The sequence below is a fragment of the Lingula anatina genome, chromosome 9 (genome assembly GCF_051362555.1).
Source record: "Lingula anatina isolate TDL-2025a chromosome 9, LinAna3.0, whole genome shotgun sequence".
In the NCBI taxonomy this organism is placed as follows: domain Eukaryota; kingdom Metazoa; phylum Brachiopoda; class Lingulata; order Lingulida; family Lingulidae; genus Lingula; species Lingula anatina.
This window is the reverse complement of record NC_141775.1, coordinates 6,875,468-6,900,531: the sequence shown is the minus strand read 5'-3', so window position 1 is coordinate 6,900,531 and position 25,064 is coordinate 6,875,468. Positions and strand designations below refer to the sequence as shown.

Sequence of the window (25,064 nt, the reverse complement as noted above, 5' to 3'; positions counted from 1 at the left end):
ATCACTCCGGGTTAGTCTAGCATTCAATACTCACGACTTGTGGTCTCTTTGTAAATCTATTTTTTAAAAACCGTAGGCCTACGTTATTGTAGTTTTAGTGCCACAGTTTTCCTATATATTGTAAGGTAGGCCTAATAGGCGTTTTAAAATGTACACGTACCTGTAGACTCTGTTTGTAGGCCTACCAACAGTTACATATAATCATAGAAGTATCTACTCGTACATGTATGATATAATAAATGAATAAACAATATATAATTTCTATTTTGTGAATCGAGATAACGTAACGTTAAATAATTACTTTTCTATACACTTATTCTGTATTAAATCTATGTCGTTTAAAAAGTATATATTTTTATTAAAATTGCTATAACACTGTACATGTACTTGAACTGTTTTAACATCAAAATGTTGAAGGGCGCAGGACTTAAATTTTCAATAGGCTTGGTTTGGGGCTATCTTGTAAAGCCTTTCACAATTGCCATTGAACGTTAAAAACAAGGTCATCGTTCCCCATCGGTGAGTAGGGTAAAGTGAGCGGGTCGCGTTTCAGTGGCCCTTTTAATCCTTTATCCGATGGCTTCCGTGTTAAAAAATGCTGTGCGCCTAGCAACGAAGACGCTCCATGAGTCTAGCAAGTCAGGCGTTAAAGCAACCTCAAGGTTTTTCCATTTTTATTCTCCGGAGCCGTGTCACCCGATCCCTGATAAGTTGCCGAAATGGATGTCGGCCGAGGAAGCCGTGTCGGTCGTGAGGTCCGGTAAGTGACCCTAAATATAACTCTAATGATGTTCTACATTGTTTAACACATTAATATTAACATAGATGACACATGCTGTCATTTTAGTGGAATGCAATATCTTATTATCTCGGAGAATATGGAGTAATGTGTTTGAAGGTCATTTGGGGTTGTCCGAGTTGTTTGGTGACCCCACGATGACCGCTTGCACGTCCAGGTGGGTCAGTTGTCTTAAAGGGTCGGGTCTTTGGGGTTAAACATTGGTCCGGTTGTTGTGTGGGCTGACTGCTGTGCAAACTGAATTACTTGATTGTTTGGATGCTTATATATATATATATTGATAATTTGGTAAAACAGAGTTGCTGTAGTAAATGTAACATAACTTACTTTCAGAATGCATCTAGAGGCAGTTTGGAGGTTTTTGAAGTCGAGATATGATAAAATGACATAAAAAGTACCCTCTCCCCCCAATAAAGTGTAGAGTGCACGAAAAATTTTGAAGAGTTAATTATCTTGCTATGATTTGTAAGTCTTGAAGATTTAGACAATGCCCAAGATTAAAAAAGTGAAATATAATTAAAGGCAAAAATAGTAAATAGGTTAGTTCTTTGTTATATGTGCATAGGCCTGTACCAGGTATATAATATAATGTAATAGGCCACCTAGCTATAACATTAATTTGAGAGCATTAATGGAATTTTTGGGGACAGCTTCTTCTTTAATGCAACTTGACGTGCAGCTTGGCACGAACGTACTAGTGTGTGAGCTGGAAAAAAAAAAGAAAAAAACAACAACTGAAGTAAGTTCACATCGCTGTGGTGGTAAGCAGTATTACTTGGCCAGAATCTCAGCTTTTAGTCAATTTTATGTACAGTTACCATGATTTAAGCTTCCTGTAATAACGCCAGGAATTGCTCACATAGCTACATGTACCTGTACTGGTACTGGTAGCACACCTGCGGTACACCTGAAGTACTTCACATCTAGCTAAAGGTTGCTGTGTGGTATAGAAACTATGAGAGTGCTGCAAGAGATTTGATCTTTAGCTATGAGGGTTTAAGCACTTCTTGTACTAGCTACTTCATCATAAATATCAGATGCAAGTACTTATGTAATACAATTTTGCTGATTCACATGTTATACTCCGTCTAGTAAATCATGGACACATTCTTACTGTATATTATATATACTAGTATAATTCTGATTCAATATAACATAATTTTAATGTGCAAATAATTCATCCAGTCAGGCAGGCTTGTATGATATCATAAATCTTATTACAGACAACTTAGAGACCAGGTTTATACTAGTATATACCCTGCATGGCTGCCAACGTGGAGGAATTGATACCTGTATCTCAGAAATATAAGTTCTAAAATATTTGTTTATAAAAAATGTACATATCATAATGTAAGGATTTATCATGCATCTCTGATACAAAACTACTAGTAATGCTTCACCCATTGCGTGTATTTATGTTACAGTATTTTTGTCCATACCTCCAGTAACTAATGATATACTGCTATATCTTCAAATTTTAATGAGAAACAACCATATTCTATCTGTTTCTCAGAAACTTGTATACTGATACACTACAATCCTTATGCATCCCAGCCTTATGCCTCATACTGAAATTAAATTAGAATTGAAAGTCGTAATGTTCATATTCTAGGGATGAAGGTATTTGTCCATGGTGGGGCGGCCACACCCATGCCTCTCGTTAATGCCCTGGCACAGCATGGGTTAGACTCCGACCTGAACGGGATAGAGATTATGGACATGTTTCTCATTTGCCAAACCCCTTATGTGCAGCCTGAGTTCAAGGGTGAGTTCAGTATTTATTTATTTATTTATTTATTTATTTATTTATTTATTTATTTATTTTGTTTGTTTGTTTGTTTGTTTTAGTTTTTTTCCTGCTTATTTTATCATTTGTATTTGCATGTTTCTTGTTTATTCATTCAGCGAGTCATGGTTCATATATTCTTTTTAATTTTCTAAAACATGTTTTTTCAATTGTTTTTATTTACATGTTTATTAGACTTGAAAAGTGACATTTCATTGAAAAATACATCAGCCACTTAAAATCAAATTTTGAAGTTTTGACCACACATTGCAAGACCTATTTTTAATATTTTATTTTTAATGGGGTTTATTTGTATAAATATGTCTTTCATTAATATGTATGCAACTCATTGATCATTTATAATAATTTTTTGCTTCCAGGAATTTTCAGAAGTAACTCATTTTTCATTGGAGACAATTGCCGTGAAGCAGTGAATGACGGAAGGGCAGACTTTGTCCCCATATTTCTCAGTGAAATTCCGCTACTTTTTAGGCGCAATTTAATCACCCTAGATGTTGCCCTGATCTCTGTCAGCTCGCCAGATGAACACGGTTTCTGTACGCTGGGTCCCAGTGTGGACTGTGCTAGAGCTGCCTTGCAGAATGCCAGGTATATCATAGGTAAGTGATGTATTTATTCGGAGGAAGAAAAATATTTTTAAAATATTTAAAGCAAATTTTGGGAGCCAAAAGTATTGTCCCAGGCATCCCCCTGGACCCTATGCCATATTTTCCAACTTCTTCACTAAATGGCAGTCTCATCCCTGTTTTCATATTATTAAATAAGTTTTAATATTTATTTATTTTTGTTTATTTATTTATTTTATATCATTAGCAATTTTATCATTAATTTATTTGTAACTGTTACAGCTCTGGTGAACCCCAACATGCCTCGTACATTTGGAGACGGAATGGTTCACATGTCTCACTTTGACGCCATGGTGCAGGAAGACTACGCTCTGCCTGAGTACAACTCCAATAGGACAACTAGCGAGGTGGAACAGCAGATTGGACGCATAATCGCTACTAACTTAGTTCAAGATGGCGCCACTTTGCAGATGGGTGAGTGTTGGTTAAGATGTCGTTTTGACAATTTCCTCAATTTCAGGTGCCATGGACACTCATTTTTGAAAAATTTGTCTGATTCACAACAATGCATTTCTTTTGCAGTTATGAATTTTTTTTCAGATTTTTATCTTAAATTTGACCTAGTTCACAGCAGTGGTGCTGGAGAATATTACTCTTATCCAATGTACAAAGTTTATTGAATTGTGAAGGATTTATTACAAGGTGCAGCAATTGCGGAGGTGTTAAATTGTCAAGTGTTAAGGTGATACATTGGGAAGTGGTATAAGAGTCAATTAAAACTTGACTTCAGCTAAAACAAAACAAAATGAAAGTGAAACTAAACTATTCAAATAAAGAAAGCTGAAAAGTAAAGTTCTTTAAGATTCCTTAAATAAGTTTATTCTTGGTTTCTTCAGGTATTGGTAATATCCCAGATGCAGTAATCAGTGCTCTATGGAGTCACAGGGACCTTGGCATTCACAGCGAGATGTTGGGCGATAGCATGATCGATCTCGTGGAACGTGGTGCCATCACAAATGCTGGGAAGAATATCCATCCTGGGAAAATCGTAGGAGGTTTTGCCGTGGGGACAAAGAGGCTGTACGAGTATATGCACGATAATCCAATGATTGGTATGTGGGGTTTGTTGGAATTGAGTTTTATATACAGGCGGATAAAAATAGTAAAGTAGAAAAACAGAAGAAAAAAAGTAATACCTACTATACCAATGCTATTATAATGTGTTTTTTTCCCTTAGAGTTTGCTCCTAGTTGTGATGATTTATGGTAATTTGAAACATAAGTATGTAGATTAAAGGCAATAAGTTGCCTGCTTTATCCTAAAATAATTACTTTTCTATGTGAGATAATTGAAAAAAATTATTATTTTTATTATATTTAACAAAAGGGGATATATATTTCACATGAGAAAAATAAGGAAGCCCATATGGTACATTTCAGTTTTTTCTTCTTTCAGTGATGTTGGACATAGGGTTTGTAAATAATACTTCCATTATTAGCCAGAATCCCAAAGTGACGGCAATCAACTCCTGTATTGAGATTGACTTGACAGGACAGGTGTGTGCAGACTCTATTGGGACCTGGATGTACTCCGGTAAACCAATTCATCTGATTCTTAGAAAAATGGTCTTTATAGAGAAAAAGGTCTTGATGGGCTGAATTTTGTTATTTTTTTTTCAAATTCATATAGGGTAAAAGATAAGGGCATTTTAGTGGGAAAGAAGAACATTTTAGCCAGGAATATCATGAACTAAATCCAAAGCAAATATGTGCCAGTAGAGAAATGAGCTTTAATGATATTTTTAATACACCAATTTCTGTATGGATTAAAAAACTATGAATATTATTTCTCTCTTTCTTGATTTTAAATTTATCACAATATTTACTGCTGTGACACTGACTTTTTCGAAAATCTCCCCAGGTGTCGGCGGTCAAATTGACTTTTTGCGCGGTGCTGCTCTAAGTATGGACGGCCAGGGGAAACCAATCATTGCCCTCCCCTCTACAACCCAAAAAGGGGAATCCAAAATTGTTCCCGTCTTAAAAGCTGGTAAGACTGTTATTTAACTCAAACTATGGACAGATCTGATATTACGATACTGACTGAGTGAACTAATATACATGCTCTTTTTAACGCAGTACTAGTTAGTGTTCATTCCAAATTACCTGTGCTGTTATTAAATGAAAAGACTCACTGATAAAAAAGGAAAAAAAAAAAACAATTCTGAACCTTCCACAGAAGTTGTAAGTTTTTTGCTCAAAACAAAAGGCTATTTTAGCATTTGGTGCATGTTTTCAGTCATCCAGTTAAATTAGAATCCGGGAATATTCAGAATTATTATTGAAAAAAGTGTTTTTTTCACACCTTTTTCATGGTATATATGATGAAAAACAAAGATACATGTACTTCATAAAATGAGTAATGCTTGTATTACAGGGGCAGGTGTTACAACTAGCAGAGCGCATGCACATTACATAGTGACGGAATACGGCATTGCGTCCTTGTTTGGCAAGAATCTCAGACAGAGAGCCTACGAATTAATCAAAATTGCTCACCCAGATCACAGAGAAACACTGGAGAAAGAAGCATTTGCCAGATTAAAATGCATGCCATCTCCTTAACAAGAAAACATTTGAAATTAAATACCTGTTGTTTGTTGATAAGGTGTATTCACACACGGAATTAAGTTTGGATTCATTTAGGTACAACTGGCGTCAACAGATAACTGAAAGAATGGTCCAGTGATTAAGTGTTCTAGGTCTGGTGGGGTTTGCTCGTTACCTTGCTGAGCACAGCTGAACCGTGTTCACACAAGGCAAATCATTGACTGTTATGGCAAGGTTTAACTCCCCACCATAGACCAGCTGACTGTTCACATAATTTCTGAACTTCTCTGCAAAAACATTAACTCTAACAGTACAGATACAACACAGAATTAAACCATAAAAATATATATAACAGAGTGTTAAGATATGGTATTACAATCTCATCATCTGTGGACGCCTTGTGGACTTACCTAAATCAGTCTCAGTTTAAGTCCTTGTCTGGATGCACCTTTATTTTACTGAAGTGCAAATAAATCTATGTGGTCATGTGGTGTTTCACTATAACAACAGCTAGTTGAAGATTAAATAAGTGGGGAGGGATACAATATTTTTTAAATATTTCAACTCATTTCTAGTAACAGCCAATTATGAGACTATATATTGACCTTTACACACTATTTGAAGAGCGTCTAATTTATGTTATTTTTCTCATCAAGGCAAATTAGGAATAGATTTGCTACCAAGGCTTAGCTTTATCAAAGAGAACAACAAAAAAGGGTTTAGTTGACCTTTTGCAATATGACACTGATTTTGGTTTTTGTGTACAACACAATTGCATGTTATTGATGCCTTAAAGGTTTGTAATTGTTATTTTAGACGGCATGATAATCATCATTTTTTTCTTTGAGAAACTGATGTAAAATATTTGACTGAAAAATTGGGTAATATCTTAATGTGGCATATGGTTTTGCAGATCTAAGTTTAGGTAATCAATATGCTTGTTTGACAAAAGAAGTAAAAATCATAAAATGATGTAAATTGTTAAACATATTAACATGTTATTATATAGCGTGGAGTGTGTAACCCATGACAATGATTTAGAAGGGTTATAACCTGTTAGCATGTTTTCATATTTATACACGTGCAGGGGCACAACAAACAGTCTGAGTCACCTGGCTTGGCCAAATCATTGAAAATGACAGACTGGATAATAGAGTTTTTTTTTTCTGTTCTAATTTTTGGTAATTATTGAGCTGTTATTCAATTAAGGAGATGACCGTGTACTGTTATAATGCATGTTTTTAGTGCTGGTTGTTCATGTTATTCATTTATTTATCATTTCATTTATTCTTTTATTTATTAAAGATATTTTTAAGATGTATAAAAGGGTTGTATACAAATGGATTTGCACTAGTCATGTTGAAAACCAATTTCATAAATGTATTTTATGAGCTCTTTATCAGTCCTCCAGAGGTGGTTTTGTATTGTTATTTTTGTCTTATATGTGTACTGGTAGTTGACACAGGTCAAAGTATGTGGGTCACGTTTTACTCCTTTTGAATGTTTCATTTATACAATTCCTTGAACAGCACCGCCTGTGGGGTACTTCCCTCTTGTGGATTTTCTTCTTTAGCTTGTAGTTTTGCTTCTTCCACTAATGGCACTTTAATCTTGGTGCTTATTGTTTACATCAAGATAAAAAGTTAGCGTGCATGCACGCTCGTGCGGACATTTAGGAATGCCAAAGTACGTGCATACATGTACAATGTGCGATTTTCATTTAAGTGATATTATTGCCTTTTATTACGAATTTATCTACGTGAAACTTTACAAATTGTGTAGAATTATTCATAGCTGTTTTAGGCATTAGAATACCAATCGAAATCAAACTAGAAAAATCAACTCAAATCAAATTGTGAAAGCAAGTCATAATAGGATTGACAATTATTTCATAATTATTTCCAGTTGTTTTATATTTAATATATAAGATTGTTAGAAAATGCAGTTCTGAAACTTGCCTACATTTCTCCCAGAAATAGTGAAAAGTAATCGCCCGACGCATGAGCAGGGCTATTTGCGCATGCGCAAGGACAGGTCGCTCAAATAACTATTATTTCTTTAAACTTGGCAGCACTGAATGCTTTGTCACAAGTTGTAAATATACACATTTTGAGTCAATATTATTTACTTTTAAATGGTATAATTCGCTGTGTAAACATATTAAGATATTTTCACTTTCTAAATCTTTATAATATCCACTCTTTAAGATTTTGTTTTGATAAAGGGGACCTTGTTCAAATTTAGTTTCAACACTCAGGATCTTATGTGATTTCTTGTTTCTTGGAAGGATATTTTATAAAATTAATAACTTATGCAAAAGAGGGCCACTTGTATAATTTTTTATAAATTCTTTCACTTGAGTGAATGTGGTCGACTATACTGGTATATGCATTCTTTCTCTCTTTTTCTCTCTCTCTCGTGTGCCTTACATGTTACTTTTTATGTACAGACACAGATGTGTCTGTACATATAGCCATCATCTGCGTCTGTCGTCGCCGTCGTCGCCGTCGCCGTCGCCGTGCACTTTTACTGATAACACGATAAGTGGAAAACCATTTTACCTTTTGACTTGAAACTTGCAGAACTGATGAATATTCATAATACGCAGGTCAAGTTCGAAAATCAGCATGATCGGGTCACTTTTAGGGAATTTATGCTGTTTTTTCACTTTTTTCAGCATATATGCAGCACCGATAACACGATAAGTGGAAAACCATTTTACCTTTTGACTTGAAACTTTCAGAACTGATGAACATTCATAATATGCAGGTCAAGTTCGAAAATCAGCATGATCGGGTCACTTATAGGGAATTTATGCTGTTTTTTCACTTTTTTCAGCATATATGCAGCACCGATAACACCATAAGTGGAAAACCATTTTACTTTTTGGCTTGAAACTTACAGAACTGATGAATATACTTAATACGCAGGTCAAGTTCGAAAATCAGCGTGATTGGGTCTTTTTTAGTGAATTTAGGCTATTTTTTCTATTTTTTCAGCATAGATGCAGCACCGATAACACGATAAGTGGAAAACCATTTTACCTTTTGGCTTGAAACTTACAAAACTGATAAATATTCATAATACGCAGGTCAAGTTCGAAAATCAGCACGATCGGGTCACATATAGGGAATTTATGCTGTTTTTTCACTTTTTTCAGTATATATGCAACACTGATAACACAATATAAGAAAAACAGATTGGCCAATTGTCATTATACTCACAGGAGGGGCCAATCTTACTAAAACGCAGGTTGAGTTTGAAAATCAGCATAATCAGTCCATTATTTTAGAAGTTATGCTGTTTTTTCACATTTCCTCACATTCAATTCTTAGGCATGTTAACAGTCTGATTATTGAACTAATAAGATACATAAAAGTGTTTGTTTGACATTTCCTGCATCTTTACAACATTGTTAGTTGATTTTGTAAAAATGATGGTAAACTTGTTATCATGTATTGTGTAATAAAGTGTCAAAAATGGAAATAAACTCATATCATTGCAGTTTGTCAGATGCATTCATCCACTATGTTCAGAATCTCAGAATGGAGGAAGTTGGACATTTAACACTGTTCTATTGATACTTTTCCCATCTCATCAATTTTTTTCATTGGTCATATAAAAATGGCAGTAAACTGTTTATTTTGTTTTATGTTAAAAAAGTGTTAAAAATGGAAATAAACCCATTTCAGAACAGTGCTGTCTTGTTTACATTTTGGCATTTTCAATATGTGACTTTGAAGTTCCATGGGCCTGAAGACTTTTGCTAGTTACATTTTCTGAATAACCATGATACTAATATTTTATAATTAAAAATTGATGGTCATTATGCTGTAAAACATTATGTAATATTGCATCAAATTTGAAGAAACCCCTATTTTGGGCAGTGCTCCCATGATGACCATTTAAGGAAAATCATGTCACTTACTGTTCTCAAACTTACAGGAAAGAAACATGGGACTAAAATACAGCTTCAGTAGGCAATGCAGTCTGTTTGGTAAATTTTTCTGGCAATTAAACAGTTTTTTGTGAAAATTTAATTTTTCACATATTGGCATTTCCAAGGTGTGACTTAGAACCTCCACGGGCTTGAAGACCCATGCTAGTCACATTTTGTGAAAATCCATGACACTTATATTTTATTATTAAAAATCGATGGTCAGTATGCTGTTAAGCATTATGTAATGTTGCATCAAAATAGAAGAAAACAATTTTTGGTGCTGCTGCCTTGATGACCATTATGGGAAAACCGTGTTACTTATGACTGTCAAACTTTCAAAAAAGAAACACAGGACTAAAATGCAGCCTGAGTTAGAAAAGCAGTCTAATTGGCTTCTTTTTCTGGAAGTTATACATTTTAGTGTAATATTCATTATCTTTTTGGCATATTCATTGTGGGACTCGGAGCTCCCATGGACATGAAGCCAAATGGTAATCATATTTTCTACATGTCCATCCTATTTATAGTCAATAAACAAAAATTGGTGATAATTATTCTCTAATTTATTATGTAATGTTACATCAAAATTGACAGCAATCTTTTTGCACTGCTACTGCAAACATTATGAAAAGAAAACTGTGCTACTTATTATAATTTTAAACTTACAAGTACGATTTTTAGGATTGGCCTTCAGCTCATGAGAAAACCAGCTCTATTGGATTATCATGTTTATTGTATTTATGCATTTTTTGTGAAATTTTCATTTTTCTCATTCTGGCACTTTCTAAGTATAAACTTGAACTCTGATGGGCCTGAAGCCTTATGCTTTTAATTTCGTCTGTGTTACCTGTTGTGCATAAGTTGATGTTGACTGTGCAGTTAAACATAATGTATTATTGCATCAGGATTGGTAGTCTCCTATTTTGGGCATTATGGTTTTGTGCTTTTCTTAAGGTGTGACTTATGGGCCTGAAGACCTTTGAGTGGGTCAGTCTGTAAATTACCCTTGGGTATCAGTAGATTAATTTCAGAGTTATAAAGTCATTTGCTTTAATAGGCCATTAAATGAGATTACGTAAAGCACACTTATTGATATTTCCCTGTAAACTCCCAAAGGTAAAGCTCTCTGCTAGATTAATAATAAGGAAGCAGTGATAATTATGCAGGTAAATTTTGTTTAATATTGCAAATAAGTTTTAAATATATATATATATATATATATATATATATATATATATATATCAAACTAGAAGATTAAAAGTTTGAATAGCATCTTCATTGGAATTATATTTACCTCAAGCTCTGCCAAGGGGGTTATATTTTCACCCCTGTTTGTCTGTCATCCACATAACACAAAAAGTTATGGACCAATTTTGCAGAAATTTTCAGGAACTGTCGGAAGTGGGCCAAAGAGGACAATGATTAATTTTTGGTGGTGGTCTGGATCAATAATCAATCAATTATCAATAATAATCAACAATTGCTGCCTTGGCAGAGGTCTGCACTCTCAAAGTGCTTTTCTAGTTTTGTTGTTTTCCTTTATAATTTTTTCTCAAACACTTGCATTTGTGACTTTTAACTCTCATCTGCCTGGGGCTCTGCACATTTTCTGTATTTCTACATAAGCAGTTGTATTGTTTTTTATGTCTTTAAACATTATGTAATATTATTTTATGCACTGTCATCATTTTTCAAATATTGAGACTTTCATAATGTGAATTTGAACTCTCATGGTCCTGAAACTGTAATCTTATTGAAGGGGTGGATTGAGACCATCTTCTGGGTCTTCCGGAAGACAGTCAGGTTATTAAGTTTATATTGACTGGTATCTATTTTTTTCTGTTGGAAGACCATCAAAATGGAGGATGGATCAACATAGATACTTTGGAATACTGTCAGAAAATATCTCTGGGTCTGCTCCTGTTATTGACCATGTTACCCGTTGTACAAGATTAAAATTCAGTGTTGACTGACAGTGCTATTATAAGCATTATTTATTATTGCATCAAAATTGACAAAATGACCTTTTTTTGCATCTTTATTTTCTGTTTTTTGTCTGTACATTTGACAGCTTTGCTGCCTTGTTTAAGATATGGACCATTTGTATATGAATAGTCAAATGAAAATATTTCTTATTTATATAAGCTACGTATAGGAGTTAAGACAATGTACGTACTTCATCTTTCAAGTTTTGCTATGTTTCAAGTTTCAGTGATTTTTTCTAAAATATTCTTCTACCGTTCATAGTGTACCAGATATTTAAAGACTACATGTACCATGCCACATTAAAACTTTTGCACTAAGCTCTCACAATGAATAATAATAATAAAAAAAACGACAAAAGGTAAAGTGTGCGAAACCAGTCCAAAGTAAAAATATGTAAAACTGCCATTTTGACTACAATTTTGACTACATTTTCATTCTTCAGATTTAAGTCGCTTATGTGCTGTTACAGTTGTTTTTACTGTATTTTATTGTGTATCTGAATTAAATTGTTTTGAAAAAGAATCAGGTAATCAATAAAGATCTGTTTCTATTTCAGTTTTTTTCTGTGTTTAGCATTTACAAATAACTATATAAAGGAATTATGAAGTTTATAATTTTGTGCAGTGGAACAATTTCATATTTTGCTTTGTTGTGGGATGATTCTGTCAGCGAAATGAGATTTATTTCTGTATCTGTATGCAAGGGATTATCTGTAGTAATTTACTACGTACAAAAACACCTTTTAATTAAAATCGACAGGCTGATAAAAAAATTTATGGTGCTGGTGTAAAGTCCATATTCAAGCTACATCAATTTAGACCTTGCTAATAGGCGGGTGGCGTCATTCCAACATCAGCTTGACAGTATTTCGACGTCAGCTCTACGTCATTTACGTGTTTTTTTTTTAGTTTATCGAACGTATGTCGACATGTATATGTCTATGTCATGCGTCTGGTGAGACGGACGTATTTCAATATCGTTTGTGACGCTGAGGCATAATTATTTGCCGTCTCTCCACATTGTAACTGTCGGTACTACATGTACACCTCGAATATAAAAGACACTAGTTGACTTAGCAGTTTAATGTTTTCTGACAAAAACCTGGTTAACATGTGCAGATTAGACTCAAAACTTGCTATATAGCTAATCACACGCAACTAGAGCTCCGTTAGCCACGTCTTATCCTAAAAGTGTATTTTTGACACGATGTGAAATTTGTCAGGTGCACATAGATATCCGAGCCATTATTGATAAAACTCAAGTCGGGGCCTACTGATACCCACGCCTTTTAGAACATCCATTCGTAAATTTAAGATATGGCTTGTGTTTAGTGTTAACCACGTCTGGTTCAAAGAAACTGTCTTATTTTTTAAAGCCCGGATCAAGCATAGTATTATTACTTTAATACTTGGACGTCACGGTATGTTGACAAGGCGCGTAACTGTTTCCATACACCGTTCTCATTTCTGTACACTTGCCTTCCCAACACACACTAAGAGCTAAATGCTGAGCTACTGTTGCCTTTTTTTACTGCCAGTGTTGAGGGCACCGGAGCTCGGTGCTGTTGTTTTTTCGATGACGTTTTTGTCTGTAGAGGAGTGATTTTAATATCACAAGTGTATGGTCTTTGAATTCAGAGCACACATTATGTGGATCAAGTCTCATGAGCCCGATAGATGAGCTCCAAACTCGCAAAGTGCGCCGTGTTTAGGATAATAGTCCTAGTAGATAAAAAAAAACCACTGGCTGATATTTATCACATTAATTAGATGTCTGAATATGGCAGCAATTCTACAGAAAACTGCGATTTTTCTTTGTGTACAGTTAGTTTTGTGTGGAATATCTTATAGCCAGATCGCACCCGCAAAGACCAGCACTTTGCTTCCTACAGGGTAAGATGTGGTTTTTCTCTCATATCCAGAGTCACTGTAAACACAAAGAGGCAAAGAGGCATTTAAGAGTTGTGGAAATACAATGTTTTTAGTTGATTGTATAGACTTGATACAGTCGAACCTTTTCAACACGAAACATTGATGATAGGGAAAGAAGGAATGGTTGAGAGAATTCAGAAAATGAAAATTAAGATAACAAAAAAGATGGGAAAAAAGGCGCGTAACTGTTTTTATACAGAATTTTTATTCCCGTACTTTTGCTTTCCATTACGTGAAAAAAAGTAAAAACTATTAGAAAGAAGGAAAATGAAAAAAAAAAGAGTAGAATAAGAACTAAAACGGACCGCAAATTGTTCCGATTGGTGATGTCAGTGCCTTTGGTGATTAATTTCTTGAATATGCTCATATTTTTGTTTAGTTTTTTCTCATTGTAACATTTTTGATACAGCGATGAAATACCCGAAACATAAGCGGGATATCAATTCGAGCACAAACTGTTTGAAACGTCTTTGGTTAAAAAATTCTTTGGTTAGAAAACAAAAAAAAAAAAAAATTCTATGTTATTTTCTGTGAGGATTGGTTATAGTGACACAAATTATCTGATAATTCCAGATCGAACGTATGTACCTACAGGCAGCGTGTAGAATCAAAGGACATAAACGGGAAATCTACGTAATGATCTCTCCCTCCTCCCCCCTCTCTCTCTCTCTCTCTCTCTCTCTCTATCTCTCTCATGATATTCTCTCAGATGGCAAACAATAGTAATACTGTAAGGGACCTTTCTAACAAAATTGGCTATTTCTTACATTTATAGATGCCTTTGAATAGCGTGAAATATTAGTAACATTAGTCTCGGACATATCCTTGGCATCAAGACACCATGTACCGCTGATTTACTTTGCAGCATTTGATACATTTTTAAATATGCACATATATGCATTATTATATTTATATCAATTTATATCTCCGTTATTGAACAGTGTTAAATACCTGACGGCCTACAGATGTTGTGATGGATGGACCAAATACAAGAGTCATTCTGTAGACTGTATGGTCAGAAGTGAGTTGATAAATTTTTCATTCCACAGTAATGTGAAAATAAGTAAGAATTACATGTACCCTCTACCAGGGCCGCAGATGAATTGTGCGAATTTTTATCTATCGTCACAGTAGAGAAAAGTGCCGTGAATTAACCAGAGATACATCTGTGAATACCTAGTGAAAAATCGATCCTTGGTCCTGATAGAGCGTATGTAGGAGACACGACAGTGATGCACACATTTTGTGTAATATTTCCATTTTTCTGACATACCCATTATTCTTGCTGTTTTATGCTAGAGTACCCTTTAATTTGGAAAGAAATCAACAGTAAATGAACAATTATAAGCAACAGTTGTGCAAATATCATACAAAATTTGTGCACGTCACTGATGTTATTTTTATCCTAACCTGTTTCTTTAATTCTAAGTCGTGTTGTAATTTACCTCTATTATGTCGTCACAATTTTTTTCATAACTTTGTTAAAAATCTTTTCAAACTAAATGGATTGTTCACAGGAGGTCTGTTAAAAGCAAAAAAGTAAATTTCGCCAATTTCAGCGAAATGCTATGCAGATAGCTACAATTTCGTGTGTGACAATGGCAAGTGCCTGGATAACCGGTATATCTGTGACGGAGCTGACCAGTGCGGAGACGGCTCTGATGAACGCATGTGTGGTAAGTCCATGGCGGCCATTCATACACGGGGGGATAAAGTTGAAAAACAATGGGAGCAAATTAGCAAAAATGAATGAGAGAGAGCGAGAGAATGATGAAAATAATATATAATTATAGTAATAATGTAAATGTAAAATCCATAAAATGATCTGTAAACTGAGCAGAATAGTATAATTTGATAAATGAAAAGTATGTAATTATTCCATGGTGTTCTTATGTTTGTGAAGAATAATTTGATAATTTAGGCAGTTGTCCCGTGGGGTACTTCCGCTGTTACAAAGATGACGCGTGTCTACCCCGGCGCCTGTACTGTGATGCCATCGTGGACTGTGGAGATCCTAAAACAGAGATTCCGGAGGACGAAATGAACTGTGGTATGCAATTTGTCGCTTATTTAATACTCCAAGACAGATTATTAAATTCTTAAATTATTTTTGTTAGAAATTTACATCTAACGAGTGGCATAACGGCGACCATTGTCTCTTCACCCATTTCTCTTTTACCTCAATTTGAAGTAGACACACTTTTTTCTTGAATCATGAATCATGTCTGAAATTTACGTTTACCATTTTATCATTCAGCCTTGACAATCAAGTTAATGGGCACCACGTCAACGAGCAGATACGGTCACGTGAACAAGGGGGTCGTGGGACTGTGGCATTATGGGAAGTGGGGATCCCTCTGTGACGATTACATGGGTCTCAATGACGCCCACGTGTTGTGCCGTTCACTTGGCTTCAAACAGGCGATTAGGACGATTAAAGGTAAAGCAGGCGGTTTCCCTTTGTCAAAGTATCTCACGGATGTTTCGTATTTCACGTATTTAATCTGAAAATATTTTATTAACTTAAAACACACGTGGCATAAAATGAAGAAGGAAGACAAAAATCAATCTAGAGCAAAATCAAAATCAGTCAAAATCAACGGTCAATATAAATTGGCATTACTCCACCATGTACCTATACAATGTATAAAAGAAAAGTATAGGCAGCACCAGTACAATCAAAACAAACGTTTTTTTTTCTTAACATTTTTCAACTTTCTGTTACATGTATATTTTAGACAGATCTCTTGGGACTTTAAGTGCTTCATATCCGATCTGGATGGACAATCTCGCGTGTACGGGGAACGAGCAGGTTCTGGTGCAGTGTGACAAGCCGAGGTGGGGCGACCATAACTGTGGCCATTACGAAGACGTCGCCATTGAGTGCAGTGAAGGTAGGTAGCCTACATGTATACTGGGGTAAAACTGTTGTACATATTTCCATACACGTTCTTATGTTTTACGCCACTGATTAAACTAGATGCATACTGGATTGACGCTGAAATCAAATCGTGCGTTCAACCGAGCCTCGTTTGCCGTTTTTGTCCAGTGAGCTGTACCACAGTAATACTAGTAATACTACATGTACCGGTACAACGCACCAGTTTCGCATATTTAAAATTCTATTTTTAACATTAAAAGTTATAAAGCACAGTTTATTTGATACACTTTCACTAATAGATGTATATTTTTTTTTTTTCAGAACGTTTGCCTCAAATTCAGATAGTTGGGAGGAGAGGGTTAAGCGCCGGGCGCTCTAGACGCAGGCCAATGTGGTGGGAGATGGTTAGAAAATAGAAACAGAAAGAAAGAAATAGAAAATATGCAAAACTATTCGACAAAGATCCTTTAGCATCCATTTGAGAATTTTCATTTTTCATCCCATCTCACTTCTGTTTAATTATGTCTTTTGTATATCTAAATGCAACGTAACCGATTTGGCGAAAAGAAAACTGACATGCTAATTACTATATAAACTATTGATAAAAAGTTCGTTTCCAAAACCTTGTGAATTTTATGAAGACACTTTTAACACATTCAGCAATAAATGTGGTAAGTAGGCTACAACAACATTTTGGTCAGTGAATTTAAATGACCTATATGTAATTGCTGCCACCTATCGTCTGAATTGTAGCTACAGGATTTTATTTTCTGAAAGAAAAATGATTCTTTTGAAAATGATTTTGAACAATGTTTTACTTTATACTTTAATTTGAAAGATGAATTCACTTTCACCAAAGTAAAAATTAAAGTGCATTTTCACAACGAAGCCTTATTAGCTAACAATTGTAATTTATTCCTTTTGTATATTTTCTCATATAAAAAATTACTTATAAAAAGCACATTAACTAGGTGTATACGACGATAAGTAAACAATTTTTTATATTCTTATATACACAGCTCTTGCTGTTAAGTAAACAGACGGATGCTGTATAATTTGATTTTTTTCTTATTATGAAAATGTACAAGTACAGTGTAGGTCACTGAGAAGGTCTATCCATATTCGTCACAAAACATTCTTCATTTTGTCCAACTTGATGCTGACCACGACGGTTTCCAATTGCCCATTGCGTATAGAATAATTTCTCGGTCCTGCAAGATCAAAATGATGATGATATAAATCAGTTTGAGTGCTATGGGCCCAATATGTCTGCAGGTTTATTAAATAAGAAAAAACTTATAAACTAATAAACAAGATATCCTTAGAGTCTCCCTTTCCCACTGCTGCGCTTCACAGTGAGCTTTAGCTTCTGTTGGTCGGTAAACCATTAATTAGATAATTTGGTTGTCGTTGTAATAGCCAAACGCTGTGTTTGTATCCATTTTGATTATTTAGTTGTTTCCTTGTAAAAGCAGTGGCATGACCAACCCCATTTTGATATTTCACAGACAACTTACATTTTACTAATGGAGACATTATGTCACTAATTGAGGATATGAATAAAAAAACCACTAAACTTGTCAGCAGCATTCATTTATTTTTTGGGTAATGAAAATCGTCATTTTGTGTGCATAAGACAGTTTACAAGGACTGGCTTTGAATAATGACACAAGGGACAAAGACATGTTTCTATCGGTATGTTTGCGTGTCCGAATAATTCAAAAAGACCCCAAAGCAGCCATTAATTATAACATGACATAATCAAACCAGTTTATTATTATTATTATTATGGACCAGGGATTACATTAGAACACGCTTAGTTTTGTCTCATATGAATATGTTTTAGAGCAATATGAACGAAACATAAGCTTGCAGTGAAGTTTTTGTACGTTACCATTCACTGCCTACTAAAATAAGTCACAGTCTCGCGTGGGCTTGTTTGTATAGCATAGATATATGTTATTCAAATAAATTCGAAAACACTGGCACTAATCCAAATATAAAAGTAAACCCGTTCCAGACTGTCAATGATTCAAATAAAAGTAAACACGTTTCATTTCATAAAGAAGGTTTCTAAGCTAAACGACAATTTTGACCGGTTGAACCAGTGCCCATAGTGAGGTGGGGGCTTCGCCATTATGGTCCCATACCCGTTGAAACTATCATTCTAAAATGAATAATTTACTGAATGTGTTAAATACAGTATGAAGACAAACCTTGATATAATGAGACAGTCCCCGAGCTGGTCCGTCACTACCGATGACGCCTCGAAGGAGCTCTGTAGCCTCTACCAAAGCCAGCACTGAAACCGAATTCCTCCCTGAAACCACCAGCGACGTCACTGTGGAATCCAAACCCTCCTCCAGCGCCGGCGCCGAAGCTATAGCGTCCAAGGGAATCCCGTCCCCCTCCGCCCCCGACACCTCCTCCCCCGCCACCGCCACCGCTGATGCCGTTCCCAAAGTCGCTGCCGAAGCCCGCTCCCACACCTGCGCCTAGACCTATTCCATCGTCCGTACTGCTACCGCCGCCGCCTCCTCCGCCGCCCCCTCCCAGTGGTCCCCCAGACCCGCCTCCGTAGCCGATGCCGTAACTGACGTCGTTCCCGCCACCGCCTCCACCGCCGCCACCACCGCCAACACCGTACTCTCCAACGACGTCGCTGCGTCCGACGTATTCGTCGTTACCTCTTTGTCCGCCGTGATAGCGTGGAGGATGGTCATAGACCTGTGCTAACGACCCTGCCAGTAGTAGCACAGCGACACACACGCGGCTCAACATTCTTAGTCGCCTTGACTAGTGAAATTGTAGAAGTTTTGAGCTGAGAATGCAGTCTCAATAAATTTGAAAGGAATATCAGTCCTCAAAGCTTCCAAAATATTGATACCGTGGTAGCTCTCTCCAAGCGATGGTTATGGGTAAGCGACGGCTATTTGTATAAATCCCTTTCTATTTTCAGGGTGCAATTCACTTTCTATCGTTTCAAACCTTTAAAGTATTCACAGATTCATAAAGCGATGAAAATTAATGTCTATTTCACTCTGTCGATGTATAACGTACCCCCTTATTTATATCCAACCAAACTTATTCGCGTGACAAGACGTTTTTCCAGTGTCGCCTTGGTAGAGGGAAGTCTGTCCCCTGCTAACTGTGCGGTATTTATGGCTGTTATTTCCGCATCGTGCTGCAGAACATTAAGTGTTCGAAAGCGCTATGCTGATCTGTAGCTAAAATAAATCTTGATTTCATTTTCACCTCCTAGCATTATAAACACGGGCGAAATTGGGTGCTAAGATCTGCCATAAGAATGTCCATTTATTTGAATGAGGAAAGAGTTATATGTTGCTGGTTTTAGTCCCATTAGTAAGTTGTATATCCCTCTGTTTATCCGTCTGTCCTGTCAATATGGCATTACAGATTTAATTAGCATACTGGACCGTGAATATTTTCACTTCCTTGATTTGCGGTCGTTTTGGCCAAAAATGAATTTTCCTAGAGTAAACAACAATTTTCCCATACTTACCAATGGTTAATGAATCTATTTTTACATTCAAAGTTAGTCCCTGTTTTTTTTTTCTAAAAAGTTTGGTTTTTTGTTAAAATCTCTTAAGAGATTCTAACAGAGTATAGCCATCAATGGAGGTCACGTGGTCTGAAGACAAGCTCAGATATCAGAATAATAATAATAGTAATGCCGTTTTTGTGGTAAAATAGAATGTATTATATTTCTATGAGTTGTTCACAATGTTTTTATTGTTAAAAAATAGATCTCATGCGAAGAGTTATTATCCCTTTAATGTGTAATAAAATGAAGAGCAGTAGGCCCTTGCAAGTCGTTTAAAGATGCGTAGTGGACGCATTCAATGTTGTCATTGGAGTGCACGTGCGAATTAATTTTTTGTGTCAAATCCAAAATTTAGCTCATTCACACGAAAAGGCCAATTTCTGCACCCTGAGCGTCCGAGGTTACTGAAAGCTAGGTATTGCTGCTACAATCACCACATGCTAGTGGTCAAAGTTCGAGTCAAATAACTCAGGGTGAAAATGTTTTTAAAAACAATATAAAAGGAAAGCTATTGTCATTTTCTGATCAAAACATGACACTTTTGTGATACATGGTCTAGACTGTCTAGACCATGTATCACAAAAGTTAAAAAAAAAGACAGATCTCGCTCAAAAATGATGACTCTTGGAGACACTTATAGTCTGTAATTAAATTCGAAGAAAACTAATGATAAGATAATGAAAACAAAAAGGACAGAAACATTAACTGTATATTTATGGTTGATGATTTAGTAGTTGTCCTCAGGGCCGTAGCCTGAGCAAAATGCCAGGGGGGGCAGTAAGCGGACACGAGGAGGCGAAGCTACCGAGGGGGGAGGGTGTGGTGTGTAAAATTCCAAATTCCATGGGGGGCAGCTGCCCCCCCTGCCCCCCCCGGAGGCTACGGCCCTGTGTCCTGCTCAAAGACATAACTAAGAACACAGTCAAGTACGTACATGCGGTGATCAGTCCCTTGTACATTTGTACAGCATATACCTTTAAAGAAGTGGGAAAAAAAGCAGATGCCTCTTGATATCGCCACGCTGTAGTTAACATTATACTGTTGCGGGGCTGCTCACTTTAACTTGGGCGGTTATTTCTGTATTTTCCATGTGTGTTTTGCTGTCCTTTTTATGCATAGCTGTACAGTTGCCCACGATACATATAGACCTGAATGAGTTTATTAAGCATAAGGCGAGAGTCACGTTCCCAATATCTAAAGAAGATATCATATATTTTGTCATGTTTTCAACTGATGGTACGCATTTTGACCTCTGATTTGCGTATATTAACCTAAAACTAGCGACTAAACCTAGCATACCTGTATGAATCATGGAGCGACCATATATCAAATTTGGGTTTTTGCTATGCAGTTTGCTTTTCCTGAGTGGCAATTCCAATGGGCACATTCAACAGTCCGCCATGACTCTGCACTCTTCCGGGTAAGGTTCAGTTAACGACAGTTCGCGCGCTTGTTGTCCACATGGTGAATGAAAACACGTGATTTAATGAAAAAATATTAGTTCAATTAAATGAATGCAAATGCAAAAGTATGCAAGAGTCCTTTCTGTTGGTTTCCAAAAGACAAAGGAACTCTGAACGGGATTTACCAGTCAAAATGAATTTTCACCTGGAAAATACCAATATCCTCTTACTCACGAACCAGGGTCGTCATGGCCATGCACTTGGATTCAATGTTTCATTCTATCTTTAATTAAATGATTGAACACTTAATGCCTGGCCAGTTATTTACAACTCAATGTCTTCCTATGCAGTTTATAAGCAAGTGTCGACAGGTACTTTTATTTGATAGGTTTGCTATCTTAAAGAGCTCAATTGGAAAAGATAAGTACAGAGGTAGCTTTACAGGTTTTAATAAGTTCGAAATAAATAGCTCAAGTAGGCATATAAGAGTGCTGGAAATAAAAAATAACTAAAATGTTTTTCAGGTCCAACGTATGCACTTACCAATACCGAGTGGAGACCAAGGACAGCAACGGAAAACCTCTGTGAGAGCCTCTCTTTCTCTCTCTCTCTCTCTCTCTCTCTCATATACATGTAGGATAGATATTGATATTTGAAATACTCAATCATGTATTAATGCAGTATTCACCCAAACCCAATATAGAGGTGCATTTCACATGCTGAAGTGTCAAAAAATAAAAATGAATGAATTCAAAATTGTATTCAATATTTCAAAACATACAACATCGGTCAAAAAGGTTGTCCCACCCCATTTCCATGTACTTTTATTTACAAATGATCACCTCACAGCTGTAAACTGTTAGAAATAGATACTTTCTACTACATTGAATTTACACGGACTGTTTTGTCTGCATATTCTCTTCATGGTCAGAGGTATGCGTTTCTTCCTTGATGTATAATAATTTGATGTATAATAGATGTATTTTTTTCAGAGTGAATTATACAACACGGTATCGGTGTTGTGATGGTTGGAGGAAGCACAATGCATTTTCTCTTCAGTGCATGGTCAGAGGTTTGCATTTTTTCCTTTGTTAATTTTAGAATATAGAACCATTAGAACATTTTACACTGAATATGATAAGAGAAGTACATGTAAAATATCTACTTGTTACAAGATACATACAATAGTTCAAGATCATACTAAAATCAATAAATAGAAGCTTGAGACTAGGGTATAATTTTCATTTCGTTTGTCTTAGTTTAAAATTATTAAAATCGTAGCTTCAATATTCTTTTGGAATATCCATTATATTTAGAAATAGTGTTTATACGAACACGTGTTTTAAACAAAAATATATATGTTCAAAAATATATATTAATAATAATGAATAAAAAAAAGATATGTGTTCAAAAACATAAATAAATAAATAAATAAATAAATAAATAAATACATACATACAAAGAATGGTGGTAGATAACGTAGTGAATTCCGTTCCTAACATTATCTGATTTTAAAAAAGCTGATTTAGGCCCCAGCCCATTAAAGAGGGGTATAAATTGCATACACCGATGCCCACTGACACCTGTTTGATGTTCTAGTAGTAAGAACTGCAAAGTGCCACATTGCAAAAATATTTTTGTGTCTCGCCCAAAATCTTACCGCTGTCTGCCGCGGTATAATGGCTTTTCTTGGTTAACTTTTTTCAAATATTTATTTTTGCCGTCGAATATAACAGCTAAGTGCTATGGGAGTCAATTCGCTTGTGACAATGGCAAGTGTGTGTCGAAATCAAACATCTGCGATGGATATGATAGCTGTGGAGACGGATCTGATGAACGGATGTGTGGTAAGATGGTAGTTTTGTTTATAGATATTACTGGAATAAATACTGAATATCATACATGTAGATGCAAAAAATTGTCAACATTTAGTTGCTGAATGTAGCCTGATGAATAACCACATTGAGGAAACGTTAAAATTCAGGGCAATAAATTGTAATGCCAATATCTAGTAGTGTATTTCAGGGGATTGTCCCAGAGGTTACTTTCGTTGCTCTAAAGACGACATGTGTCTTCCTCGTCGTCTATATTGTGACCAAGTCCCTGACTGCGGGGGGTCCAGAAGTGAAATGCCCGAAGATGAGATGAACTGTGGTAAGTATGATATTTATTTTCTACTTTTTTATATGCTTGAAAAAATGCATCACAGTTTAAGTCTAATGTCTACTGTTTATATCGTGTACATGTATGCCTAAAATGCCCAGACTTTATAACCTGTATTCAAAACTGCCCTCAATAAGCTTTAGCATGAATTATTTAGACTCTCTTTCCTCTCTCTCTCGGTTATTATTATTATTTTTAATGACGGTATGGACTCTCAATTTTTCCAAGATTTACGTATTTGGTCAAAGCACTCACGGTTTTGTTTAGAGAAAATAACAGCTACATACAGGACAATATTCATTATACTACTGACACGTTAGCCACATTAACTTGATTTTGCAGGAACTATTGTTCAACTCCATCCATCTACAAATACAAGTCGCTTCGGTCACGTATACTCTGGTGTCGTTAACCTGTGGCACAACGACGTATGGGGGTCACTTTGTGATTACAACATGAACATGGACGCTGCCAGAGTGTTATGTCGTCAACTTGGCTTTAAGAACGCTACGCAGTTCTTTACAAAAGGAAAACTTGGGAAAATGCCTGCATATTCTCCTGTGTGGCTAAGGCGTTTGGTTTGTGATGGAACTGAGCAATCTATCGTTCAGTGTCCCTTATACTTGAAATGGGGGTATGCGTATTGCAACCACGATAATGATGTAGGGATTGAATGCAGTGACGGTAAGGTCACACCTATCTACACATACACATCAACTGATCGTTCCTTAAATTATCTAGCTGATTCAACTTGGATATTTTTTTTTAATTGGGTACATGTAAATTTGCTGTAAAACCCCATTTACTGAATCACATGCCTTAATTTGCGTGTGTAAATATCAAATTAATTTGATTTTCTTATAGAAAACGATAAAGTTTAACCTATGTTACGCTTGTAAAAATTTTAACGTTTGTTTCTCTTTCCAGAGCCTCTTCCACAGATCCATCTTATCGGCAAAAGAGGAGAAGAGGCTTTGATCCCATGAATAGAAAACATAATGCCGGACCATGCAAGAATGATTTTCTACATATGCATTATGAATTCTTTGCTGACCATGGGTCGTTAGTTTGACAAGACTTATTAAATAATTTTCGGAAAATTGTATTTCGCTCTTACTGTTGTAAATCATAAATTTCCTTAATGTTTTGAGGGTCAAAGCTAATAGAAGAATATTCAAAGAATTTGTAATTTCTTCTCTCTACTGTAATTATAAAGGTATATAGCACACCGCAGTGTAGGAATTTATCGTTATCTGAGCATTACATCCCTCCATTTTCTTTTCAAATAACTATCAACTAATTGCAAATAATAATCCAATTTTAGTAATAGAAGTATGCACCACCCTGTTCTCAACTAATTCGCAGGTTGATAATGCAAGAACTGCATAAAAGCGCACAAGTGTATTAAAGAGACACC

The 25,064-nt window shown here is 35.7% G+C and overlaps 3 protein-coding genes and 1 long non-coding RNA gene across 4 annotated transcripts; all 4 read left to right on the top strand.

Moving 5' to 3' along the window:
• Positions 1-480: 480 nt before the first annotated feature.
• LOC106153636 (succinyl-CoA:acetate/propanoyl-CoA:succinate CoA transferase) lies at positions 481-7,173 on the top strand. Its single transcript, XM_086996156.1, has 8 exons — positions 481-760; positions 2,412-2,564; positions 2,966-3,205; positions 3,455-3,646; positions 4,069-4,284; positions 4,628-4,765; positions 5,093-5,221; positions 5,609-7,173. The coding sequence occupies exons 1-8, from the start codon at positions 577-579 to the stop codon at positions 5,791-5,793; spliced, it is 1,437 nt and encodes a 478-aa protein (XP_086852282.1). The 5' UTR covers positions 481-576; the 3' UTR covers positions 5,794-7,173.
• A 7,034-nt stretch (positions 7,174-14,207) lies between these two features.
• On the top strand, positions 14,208-15,320 carry LOC106153121 (uncharacterized). The gene is made up of 3 exons (XR_015331207.1): positions 14,208-14,268; positions 14,577-14,656; positions 15,195-15,320. It is a non-coding gene; the product is annotated as an uncharacterized LOC106153121 (long non-coding RNA).
• Positions 15,321-15,455: 135 nt separating this feature from the next.
• On the top strand, positions 15,456-17,194 carry LOC106153623 (neurotrypsin-like). Its single transcript, XM_086995575.1, has 5 exons — positions 15,456-15,462; positions 15,557-15,685; positions 15,893-16,075; positions 16,374-16,529; positions 16,838-17,194. Exons 1-5 carry the CDS (start codon positions 15,456-15,458, stop codon positions 16,930-16,932), a joined length of 570 nt encoding a protein of 189 aa, XP_086851701.1. The 3' UTR covers positions 16,933-17,194.
• A 6,805-nt stretch (positions 17,195-23,999) lies between these two features.
• LOC106153377 (lysyl oxidase homolog 3-like) lies at positions 24,000-24,750 on the top strand. The gene is made up of 2 exons (XM_086996161.1): positions 24,000-24,331; positions 24,575-24,750. The coding sequence occupies exons 1-2, from the start codon at positions 24,103-24,105 to the stop codon at positions 24,631-24,633; spliced, it is 288 nt and encodes a 95-aa protein (XP_086852287.1). The 5' UTR covers positions 24,000-24,102; the 3' UTR covers positions 24,634-24,750.
• The last annotated feature ends 314 nt before the right edge of the window (positions 24,751-25,064 follow it).